Source organism: Sciurus vulgaris (assembly GCF_902686455.1).
Source record: "Sciurus vulgaris genome assembly, chromosome: 12".
In the NCBI taxonomy this organism is placed as follows: Eukaryota; Metazoa; Chordata; class Mammalia; order Rodentia; family Sciuridae; genus Sciurus; species Sciurus vulgaris.
The window spans coordinates 87,089,550-87,102,280 of NC_136473.1; the positions used below are offsets into that span (position 1 = coordinate 87,089,550).

Consider the following 12,731-nt stretch of genomic DNA (forward strand, 5'->3'; position numbering starts at 1 on the left):
TAGTCTCACCTTTAGAAAGAGCAATAATTTAAAAACCTTTATAATATTAATGATTCCAAAAATAACACAACTTTTGTAAGTCATTTAAATAACATGTGAAATACTAAGATTTAGAAAATTCTCCTATATGGACTATAGTCGAATGAAGTTATAAAATAACTAGGGTTTTTTTGTTCATGTGTTTCAAGCAACTGTATACCAGCTGTCATTTATAACCAAAAAACACATCTGCAGAAAAATAAATCCTTTCACAAAAACTTCTATTGGAAGATGTAGATATTTTATGTGGTTCATAACTAAGTTCAAGAAAATATACTTCATGTAATATTTTTAGTGACAGAATCAATGGTTACGATTTTGCTCTTTCTGTGGAAAGTCTCATGAACAAATTCATAACTGTGTCAACTAGCAAATGAATCTTATTCCAATGTCAGGCTATGCCCATTCCTAAAATGTCTAATTATCAATATTCATTTCTTTAAAGTCTCAGATATCTATCAGTGTGGAAGATTGGGAAGACACCAAAGACTCCAAAGACCAAGGTCATCATCGCAGCAACCACCGCAACTCCACCTCCAGCGACCAGTCAGACCACCCCTTGCTGCGGAGAAAGAGCATGCAGTGGGCCCGAAGACTGAGCAGAAAAGGTCCCAAGCACTCTGGTAAAACAGCTGAAAAAATAACCCAGCAGCGACTGAACCTCTACAGGAGGTCAGAAAGACAAGAGCTGGCTGAACTTGTGAAAAATAGAATGAAACACTTGGGTCTTTCCACAGTGGGATATGGTATGCTCTTTAAAACTACCATCTATATGGACTTGTGATTTCTTGCCATTAATAGTTATCAAGTTGATTCTGATTTAGTAAATAATTGCATTTTGTTTTGCGGTTCAGTCCATCCAGACTAGTGACACATACCTAATTTCCTACTGAAAAATTATACTAATGCTAACATTTTTAATTCTTTCAATTTTTATTCTGAACCCATTACATTAACTTGATTGTAATTTTTACAAAAATTCTGAGTCTGTTTCCATTTTAGAGGTGAAAACATAAAGTAACTTAATAATTTGCTAGTTAATAGCACAGATTTATATCTAGTTCTTCCTGGCTCCAAAGTCCCCCTCATACACAAACACAAACACACATCACACACATTTTCTCCTAAATTCTGAGATAAAATGAATAGGCAGGTGACTGTAGCAGTCATAGATGAACCATACCGTTCCTATAAATTGTGTTTAGAATCTTGTGATACAGAAACAAAAAGTATTCAAAAGATTTAGTTTTTAAGCTTAAATAGTGCTTTTTTGTTTCATATGCTACAGTTGGTCTTAATAATTGTTGGGTTTCTAAATTGATCTGTGGTTATCAAATAGACCACATAGAAAGCTTAAATAAATAATGCAGTGATAGTGATAACTTTAAATATACCATTTATTACTGTGTGAAATTTTATTTTGAAAAAAATTTGGACAACTCATAGGAAAATCCAATGATAAACAAGACTTTCAGTTTACATATATCTTGGGTAAAATAGAATGTAAGATAGTGTATCATTTATCAAAACGTCAAGTTGAGAAGAGGTTCAAAGGGAGAAAATTTAATCATTGAATTAGAGTTTAGGAAAACCAACCATTGTTTCCTTGAACAAGAAAAAAAAATGTACTGAGCCATGTGAATTTCTTTACCGTCTATATCTGAATAGATTGTTGCCTCATTTTACCCTTGAAGAAGTTGAAAATCTGACTCAAGGACATACAGTTGAAATGTTTTGGAGTTGGGATTTTATATTCAGTTGAAATTCATAATCATATTTCACTTACTTAAATGTAGTACATGTTTATCTGTGATCAATAATTTTAATATAACCACATTTAATGTCTTACATGAAGAAGTAAATGAAAAGAACAAAATGGACCTTGTTTTTGATATTCACTTAATAACTATTTGCCAATGTGATGATATTAAGTATGATTAAATTTCATAGGATTAAAGTCCTATATTTATGTGTTAGTTATTATTAAGCTACTTTTTTCAGAAATTCTAGCAAATGATTGCTTGTCCAAGTTCCAGTTGTATTTTGAGAACATTATTACCTCATGCTGGTCCTGTAAGCAGTGTGGCAGAAACAGGTTGATTCTTAGAGACATAAAAATGCATGAACTGAACACATGGGAGAATCATTACAGTAAATATGATGCTTCTTCTAATGGAACTTCCAACAGGCACCTTGGATTTTGTTATTCTCTCTGGTTTATTTTTATTATAATTTGTTAATTTTATGCTCAATAATTCTTATAGCATGGAAGAAGAGATTATGTCCACGTTTTTCTTTGTTCCTTACTCTCTCCACTCCATCCTTCCATCTATTCATAGATTCATCAATCCATTCTACTGTCACGTAGTGAACACCTGTAATTGTATAGTTGTTAGGGAAGTGGTCTTTGGAATCTGACACATCACAGGTTTCTGGATATCTCAATTTATTCCTAATTCACAATAATTTATCCATTTGATAGATTATTGGACTGCCATCTCAGTATCCCTAAATGGTCTGAGCGCTATAGTCATTGACTCAAAGTAATATATTTAATACTACTCTATTAATATTACTCTATATTAATATTATTCTATTTAATATATTTAAATAGAATAATGTCTATTCTGACAAGGCTTCTGCATTTATAAAGCCTATATTCTAGTATGAGACCAGTAGACTAGTTGAATTTCTTTCTTCTCAGAACACATTTTCTTATCTGAAACAAAAATAATAATATCTTTATTGTAGATTTGTTTTAAGAGACAAATGTGATAATGATTAACAAAGTGCTTAGCTCGGATATGGCATTCACCAATACAATAGATAGGCTGCATGTTTGTTTAATTACTGAACTTTACACACAAAAGAAAGAGTTTTGGGCCCACCTCTAAAAAATAAATGTTTTGCACCTTTGGTGGCTTTGATTTAACTTCAAATGATAACATGATTTTTTTTTAACTAGTCCTGGCTACTTGAGACAATTAAATATATTACTTTGAGTCAATGACTATAGGATATTAAGGAGAGGAAAAGGAAGGAATCAGCATTTCAAGATGGCGGACTAGAGGGTGGCTGCATTTCATGTTGCTCCAGGACTCACGATTCAAGCACAGGAGATATTGAGAGACTTGGGACCAACTCAAAGCCATCGGGCGAGTCTCTCCTGTTGGGGAGGCATCCTGGATGGGGTGGTAGTCCTGGAACGCAGGAAACTTTGTGAAGTAGAGTTGCCCAACGAGACACCCCTCCCCCTGCTGGAGCACTGAACTCGGAAAACTGGGAGCATCGTAGAGGAGGCCACTCAGCACAGCGCTTGCACTCAGAGCAACCCACCGGAGCAACAGGTGGCTGCCTAGAGGAGGAGCTGCACGTGAGCTGTTTGGACTCAGAGCGACCGCACTGGAGCACCGGGGGGCTGCCTGGAGAAGGAGGAGGAGCACGGCGGGTCACTTGGACTTGGAGTGACTGCATCAGGGCTACAGGTGGCTGCCCAGAGGAGGAGCTGTGCGGCGAGCAGTGTGGAGTCAGAGCGACCACTCCTGAACACCGAGGGGCTGCCCGGAGGAGGAGGAGGAGGGTGGCGGGTCGCTTGGACTCAGAGTGACTGCACCAGGGCTACGGGTGGCTGCCCAGAGGAGTAGGCGCGTGGTGAGTTGTTTTGGACTCAGAGCGACCGGTCCTGAACACTGGGGGACTGCCGGAGGAGGAGCGTGGTGGGTCGCTTGGTCTCTGAGCGGCCGCACCAGAGCTCCGGGCAGCTGCCCGGAGGAGGAGGCGTGCGGCGGGTCGCTTGGACTCAGAGTGATCACTCCTAAACAATGGGAGGGCTGCCTGGAGGAGGGGGAAGAGCGTGGCAGGTCGCTTGGTCTCTGAGCAGCCACAACAGAGCTCTGGGCGGCTGCCAAGAGGAGGAAGTGTGCACCAGGTCACTTGGACTCAGAGCTACTGAAGACTAAGGGGGAATATACTAGAAATCTTCAGGGACATTGTAAGTCAATAGAGGAAATCTGCAATATCACAGTGGTCCATTGATACCTAAACAATATGAGAAAACAAGGGAAGAAAATGCCCCAAACAAATCTAGATATAACATCAATAAAATCTAATGACAACATGGCAGAAGAAATGACAGAACGAGAGTTCAGAATGTACATAATTAAAATGATCAGGGAAGCAAACGAGATGAAAGAGCAAATGCAGGCACTGAATGATGAGATGAAAGAGCAAATGCAGGCATTGAATGATCGCACCAGTCGACAGTTAAAAGAGCAAATAGAGGAAGCAAAAGATCATTTCAATAAAGAGTTAGAGATATTGGAAAAAAACCAAACTAAAATCCTTGAAACGAAGGAAACAATAAACCAAATTAAGAACTCCATAGAAAGCATATCCAGTAGGATAGAACACCTGGAAGACAGAATCTCAGATATTGAAGACAAAATATTTAACCTTGAAAACAAAGTGGACCAAACAGAGAAGACGGTAAGAAATCATGAACAGAATCTCCAAGAACTAGGGGATATCATGAAAAGGCCAAATTTAAGAATTATTGGGATTGAGGAAGGCTTAGAGAAACAAACCAAAGGGGGAAACCAATATGGATATCAGCAGATTTTTCAATCCAGATCCTAAAAGCTAGAAGGACCTGGAACAATATTTTTCAAGCCCTGAAAGAAAATGAATGCCAACCAAGAATCTTATACCCAGCAAAACTTACCTTCAAATTTGACGATGAAATAAAAATCCTTCCATGATAAACAAAAGCTAAAAGAATTTACAAAAAGAAAGCCAGCATTACAGAACATTCTCAGCAAAATATTCCATGAGGAAGAGATGAAAAACAAAGAAGCAAATCAGCAAAGGGAGGAATTATCCTAAAGGAATTGTTAAATAAAGGAGGAACCAAGTGGTGTCAAAAATAAATAAATAAATAAAATTTAAAAAGGAACCAAATGACCGGGAATACAAACCATATCTCAATAATAACCCTGAATGTTAATGGCCTGAACTCATCAATCAAAAGACATAGACTGGCAGATTGGATTAAAAAGAAAGATCCAACAAATCCAACAATATGTTGCCTGCAAGAGACTCACCTCATAGAAAGAGATACCCATCGACTAAAGGTGAAAGGATGGGGAAAAATATACCATGCACATGGACTCAGCATAAAAGCTGGGATATCCATCCTCATTTCAGATAATGTGGACTTCAAGCCAAAGTTAGTCAGAAGGGATAAAGAAGGATATTTCATACTGCTTAAGGGAAGCATAAATCAGCAAGACATAATAATCATAAACATCTATGCCCCAAAGAGTGGCTCATCCATGTATGTCAAACAAATCCTTCTCAATTTCAGAAACCAAATAGACCATAACAGAATAATACTAGGTATTATTATTTAACATGCCTCTCTCACCACTGGACAGATCTTCCAAACAAAAATTGAACTTATAAACCATAGATCTCAATAACACAATCAATAATTTAGACTTAACAGACATTTATAGAATATACCATCCAACCAAGAGCAAATACACTTTCTTCTCAGCAGCACATAGATCCTTCTCTAAAATAGACCATATATTATGCCACAAAGCTAATGTTAGCAAATACAAGAAGATAGAGACACTACCTTGTATTCTATCAGATCATAACGGATTGAAATTAGAAATAAATGAAAGAGTAAAAAACAAACTACTCCAACACCTGGAGATTAAACAATATACTATTATATGATGAATGGATAACAGAAGATATTAGGAAGGAAATTTAAAAATTCTTAGAGGTAAATGAGAACAAAGAAACATCATATCAAAATCTCAGGGACACTATGAAAGCAGTACTTAGAGGAAAATTTATTTCATGGAGCACATTCAATAAAAGAGGTAAAACCCAACAAATAAACGACCTAACACTACAGCTCAAAGCCCTAGAAAAAGAACAGACCAACACCAAAAGTAGTAGAAGACAGGAAATAGTTAAACTCAGAGCTGAAATCAACAAAATTGAAACAAAAGAAACAATACAAAAAATTGACAAAATAAATAGTTGGTTCTTCGAAAAAATGAACAAAATTGATAAGCCTTTAGCCACACTAACAGAGAAGGGGAGAGAAAACCCAAATCACCAAAATTTGGAATGAACAAGGAAATATCACAACAGACACGATTGAAATACAAAACATAATTATAAGCTATTTTGAAAATCTACACTCCAACAAAATAGAAGATTTCGAAGACATCAACAGGTTTCTAGAGACATATGAATTGCCTAAACTGAATGAGGAGGACAAACACAATTTAAATAGACCAATTTCAAGTAATGAAATAGAAGAAGTCATCAAAAGCCTACCAACAAAGAAAAGTCCGGGACCAGATGGGTTCTCAGCAGAGTTCTACAAAACCTTTAAAGAAGAGCTCATTCCAATACTTCTCAATGTATTCCATGAAATAGAAGACGAGGGAACCCTCCCAAACTCATTCTGTGAAGCCAATATTACCCTGATACCTAAACCAAACAGAGACACATCAAGGAAAGAAAATTTCAGACCAATATCCTTAATGAATATCGTAGCAAAAATTCTCAACAAAATTTTAGCAAATCACATACAAAAACATATTAAAAAGATAGTGCACCATGATCAAGTGGGTTTCTTCCCAGGGATGCAAGGTTGGTTCAACATCAGGAAATCAATAAATGTAATTCACCATATCAATAGACTTAAAGTCAAGAATCACATGATTATTTCAATAGATGCAGAAAAAGCATTTGATAAAATGCAGCACCCCTTCATGCTCAAAACACTAAAAAAAATAGGGATAGTGAGAACATTCCTTAACATTGTAAAGGCCATCTATGCTAGGCCCATGGCTAACATCATTCTAAATGGCGAAAAACTGAAAGCATTCCCCCTAAAAACTGGAACAAGGCAGGGATGCCCTCTTTCACCACTTCTATTCAATATGGTCCTTGAAACTCTAGCCAGAGCAATTACACAAACCAAAGAAATTAAAGGGATACCATAGGAAAAGAAGAACTCAAACTATCCCTATTTGCTGATGATATGATTATATACTAGAGGAACCAGGAAATTCCACCAGAAAGCTTTTAGAACTCATAAGTGAATTCAGTAAAGTAGCAGGATATAAGATCAATGCACATAAATCTAATACATTTTTATACATAAGTGATGAATCTTTGGAAAGAATAATTAGGAAAACTACCCCACTCACAATAGCCTCAAAAAAAAAAAAAAAAAATACTTGGGAATCAATCTCACAAAAGAGGTGAAAGACCTCTACAATGAGAACTACAGAACACTAAAGAAAGAAATTAAAGAAAACCTTAGAAGATGGAAAGATCTCCCATGTTCTTGGATAGGCAGAATTAATATTGTCAAAATGGCCATACTACCAAAAGTGCTTTACAGATTCAATGCAATTCCAATTAAAATTCCAATGACGTCCCTTACAGAAATAGAGCAAGCAATCATGAAATTCATGTGGAAGAATAAGAAACCAAGAGTAGCTAAAGCAGTCCTCAGCAGGAAGAGTGAAGCAGGGGGTATCGCAATACCAGATCTTCAACTCTACTACAAAGCAATAGTAACAAAAACGGCATGGTATTGGTACCAAAATGGACAGGTAGATCAATGGTACAGAATAGAGGACACGGACACAAACCCAAATAAATACAATTTTCTCATACTAGACAAAGGGGCCAAAAATATGCAATGGAGAAAAGATAGCCTCTTCAACAAATGGTGCTGGGAGAATTGGATATCCATATTCAACAGAATGAAACTAAACCCGTATCTCTCACCCTGCACAAAACTAAACTCAAAATAGATTAAGGACCTCGGAATCAGACCAGAGACCCTGCATCTTATAGAAGAAAAATTGGGTCCAGATCTTCAACATGTCAGCTTAGGACCAGACTTCCTCAACAGGACTCCCATAGCACACGAAATAAAAGCAAGATTCAACAACTGGGAGAGATTCAAACTAAAAAGCTTTTTCTCAGCAAAGGAAACTATCAGCAATGCGAAGAAAGAGCCTACAGAGTGGGAGAAAATCTTTGCCAATCATACTTCAGATAGAGCACTAATCTCCAGAATCTATAAAGAACTCAAAAAACTACACCAAGAATGCAAATAACCCAATTGACAAATGGGCTAAGGATATGAACGGACAGTTCACAGAAGAAGATCTACAAGCAATCAACAAACATGGAAACATGTTCAACATCTCTAGTAATAAGAGAAATGCAAATCAAAACCACTCTAAGATTCCATCTCACCCCAATTAGAATGGCGATTATGAGGAATACAAACAACAACAGGTGTTGGTGAGGATGTGGGGAGAAAGGTACACTCATACATTGCTGGTGGGGCTGCAAATTAGTGCAGCCACTCTGGAAAGCAGTGTGGAGATTCCTTAGAAAACTTGGAATGGAACTACCATTTGACCCAGCTATCCCACTCCTTGGCCTATACCCAAAGGACTTAAAATCAGCATACTACAGAGATACAGCCACATCAATGTTCATAGCTGCTCAATTCATAATAGCCAGACTGTGGAACCAACCTAGATGCCCTTCAATTGATGAATGGATAAAGAAACTGTGGTATATATATACAATGGAATATTACTCAGCCATAAAGAATGATAAAATTATGGCATTTGCAGGCAAATGGATGAAATTGGAGAATATCATGCTAAGTGAGATAAGCCAATCTCAAAAAACCAAAGGACGAATGATCTCGCTGATAAGTGGATGATGACACATAATGGGGGGTGGGAGGGGTTAGTGTTAGGGTTAGAATTAGGTTTAGGGTGGGGGCAAGAATGGAGGAAGGACTGTATAGAGGGAAAAGAGGGGTGGGAGGGGTGGGGGGAAGGGAAAAAATAACAATGAATCAAGCAACATTACCCCATGTAAATTTATGATTACACAAATGGTATGCCTTTACTCCATGTACAAACAGAGAAACAACATGTATCCCATTTGTTTACAATAAAAAAAAAAAAAAAGAAAAGGAAGGAATCAAAAGAAAACTTTTTAGGGCTCCAGTTTGAGCCACTGAGTGTGCACTGGTAATTAGTCACAGAGATTAAAAACATATACTTTGGGCTAAGGATAATGCATTTAATTTGAGTGATGGAAGATTACTAATGGGTGAATCTCTGTAGAAAGATGGATTTTTTTTCTGTCTGGTGTTCAAGAAAAGAAATATGATGTGTATATATGCTTGAGTCTGTATTCATGAGCATATAGAGTTTAATTAAAGCTGTAGAAGTAGGTGAATTACTTTATTATATAATCTCAAACACCCACATTTGTGTAATGTTAAGGGAAGAAGTGTTTTTTTTTTAAAAAACATCAAGGTTCAAAGGGTCTAGAACTGAGTTATCCCAAAAATATGCCATAGTATAATTATATGCTGTCATTTTGTCACATGTTTTGTTATGACTTTGAGCCTTCAGAAAGCCAAGTGAGATCTGGATGGACCAGAGCCATCACTTAGGCTGGATTTCTCCCCACATAGAAAGCTTCATTCATTACCCAAAATGCTACACAAATGCATTTCCTTTGTCTTCCATGACATAAAGAAATGTTGAAAATCTTCCCCATTTACTTTCTTGCCAACATTTCAGCACTGGAAATAAAACAATGACTTTACCTTTTCCCATCATGAAATCACTCAGCTTCCTGTCAAAATGCCTACAAGTTTACATTATTTAAAAATTTACCATCTTTCTTGCATTTCCAAGCTTCTAAGCAAAGGAGCTGTTGCTTTTCCTATATTTTCAACTTTTTCACTAATAACACAAAAGAGAGCCTCTTTAAATTGCCTCTGGAATCTTTTTCTCAGGACATGGATCACCTTTGATAGATTATTTTTTGCTTTCTAAAGGACTAAATGCTTCTACCTGGAATAATTAAACTCTCCAAGGATCTCCAGTTTCTTTTAGTAGGAAATGATACTTTAACACAATAATCAAAATTTAGAGATGCTCATGTTTTCTGAGTTCGTCATTGTTTCACATTTTCTTCAGTAGAGAGATTTAAATTAGATAGATTAGATAGAATGATTGATTAATGTAAAAATAGGTGTTCACACAGATATTACAATTGAATTCAGGGCTGCATGTGCAGTGAATGGGTTCATACATACATCTCTCTATATTTTTACAGCATATCTTTGGGATATATTTTAAAAAGTGAGATTACTAAAGATTAAATGTGTATATAATTTTCTTGTTTCCAAAATTTCCTTCCTTGGGTTTGTACCCTTTTGCATTTCTACCAAGAAAGTATGAGAGTTCCTGTTGGCTTAAAAACTTGTCAACAAAATATGAGACTTCAGATATTCTATCAATCTAATAGATTGAAGAAAAGCATTGATATCTCAGTGTACCTTCTTATGATGATGAGGTTCAGCATCTTTTCTTGTGGTTAGGAACTATTTTCCATGAACCGTTTATTTTCCTAGCCAATTTTTATGAACATGTTCTTTAATTTTTCTAGGAAGTACTTGCATATTAGGTATAATAACATTGTTTTATATATGTATAAAACATATGTGTGTATATATATATTTATATACATATATATGGTAGAACTTTTTTCTTTCCTTTCATCTTTTTCAATATTATCAATATAATTGTCTATTGTTTCCAATATTGTTTATTGATTTTGAGTAACATAATTTTCCTTTTTGCCATTTTAAAAAGGAACTGTCCCATTTCTTTCAGTAATTATTTGGCTCACATTTTGTAATTTTGTAAGTAAATATCATAGTGTTTAGAATTTATCTTGGTATATAGAGTATGAAAGAGAACAAATTTTAATCTTTTTAACATACTTGCCCTAGTTATACACCATTTATTAAAATACATCCTCCTCCAATAATTTTACCTCTTGCTTTGATCAGATCCTGAATTAGTACACAAAATTGGGCTTATTTCTAAACTTCTATTATGTTACAATGGTCTGTCTGCCTAGTCAGACAAAAATATTATTTTAAATGGCTTTATAAGTATATTTTAATATCTGGTTCAGCAATAAGTGCCTGCACTCTCCTTTTTAGTATTTCCTTAGTTACTTTGAATATTTATTCTTTAAATAGATTTTATAGTTTTTTTTCAGAATAATTTTGAAAGGCACATTTACCCCAGTGTTCATGGAATCGTCAAGTAACTATGTGGGCAAGGCACTATCCCTCTTTAAGAACCATCAAATGAGGATAAATGGAGTCTTTCCCAGGTTTGTGGTGTGATGGTTTTAATTCTCAGTGTAGAATTCGTGTGAAATGATTTTTCTAAGTCAATGTACTTGTTATAGATTGAATTCGAACTGCCTCCACAAAAGCTCGTGTGTTGAAGTCTTGGTCCCCACTACCCCAATGTCCAGAGGTAGCATTTTGGGAAAGTGATTGGATCATGAGTGCTCTGACCTCATCACCAGATTAATTGACAGCTGAATGAACCAATAGAAGGCAGAAGAGACTGTAGCAGGTGGGGCATGTTTGAAGGAAGGAGTTCATCGAAGTGTGCCTTTGGTACTCTATCTTGGCCCTGGACCCTTCCCCACTCTCCAATTTGATTTCTCTTCTTCCTTGCTGCCATGTTCTGAGCAGCTTTCTTCTGCCATACCCTTCTTCCTCAAAATAAGCCCAAAGGAATGGAATCACTCAACTATGGATGGAAAACTCTGAAACTGTATGGCAAAAGTAAATCTTTCTTACCTTGAAGTTGTTCTTGTCAGGTATTTTGGTCATAATGATGATAAGCTGACTATAACAATACTATCCTGAATGTGTGAATAATTGTTTTCTTTCTGATAAGAACTGGAATTTTCTTAAATAATATATTTAAAGTGGCTCTGACATTCACTAAAGTTACTTTTTGAACCATTGGCCAATCCATAGTGGTAGCTTATGGAATGGAAGCCATTTTTAGAGTATAAATTGGCAAGTAAGTCTTCCATATGACTACTGCTACATGTGCTAGTCAGTTTTACCTCAAATCTTTAAAAGTTTCATACTATTTCTAAAAGAAGAAATACTGAAGGAAAATAAGAGAAAATTGTTTTAAACAACAAAGAGGTAATTGTGTCTAGACCTTTGTTCCACCAAAAAGCCTTATTCTTTATAAATGTATAATTTGCTTGAAAAAGTTAATAGATAAATGAAAACCCTTCCAGCATGCTGACTTAGTTTGAGTCATTATCTTTTTAATGAAAATTAAATAAGCAAACTTACCAAGAAAGTAACTTATTAATGAAAGTATGATACATAACAACACCAGTGGTTGTGATAGTAATACCCTCCCCTTCTGTTCTCATACTTTTCTAATTCACTGATGATATTCATTTTTTTAAGATTAAAATTTCTCAAAATATGAATTAATAAGTGGGTGTTGAGTAAAAATTTCTTCACAAGTTATAATGATTTTTTTAATTAGAATAAATTATCATATGGCGTAAAGGTATCATAGCTATATATTTCTTCTAAAATATTTTGCAAGAAGAAATAATGGATCTAACTCTGACTTCATGACTTTATTCCATAACAAACTGGCTTTGGATTTTTATTGCTTTTTTTTTTTTTTTAGAAATATCATTTACCTTTTATCAAGTAAATGAGTATATAATATTATACAGATTCCCAGAAAATGATTTTG

General features: G+C 35.5%; 1 protein-coding gene across 7 annotated transcripts in view; it reads left to right on the forward strand.

Moving 5' to 3' along the window:
* KCNT2 (potassium sodium-activated channel subfamily T member 2) overlaps window positions 1-12,731 on the forward strand; it is a 371,051-nt gene that overhangs the window by 341,464 nt on the left and 16,856 nt on the right. For 6 of the 7 annotated variants that reach the window (XM_079107989.1, XM_079107987.1, XM_079107988.1 and 3 more), the window contains one exon: window positions 485-785. In XM_079107989.1, coding sequence (XP_078964115.1) covers window positions 485-785 — 301 coding nt within the window. The remainder of the gene's footprint in view (window positions 1-484; window positions 786-12,731) is intronic. The other variant, XM_079107991.1, reaches the window with a different exon arrangement.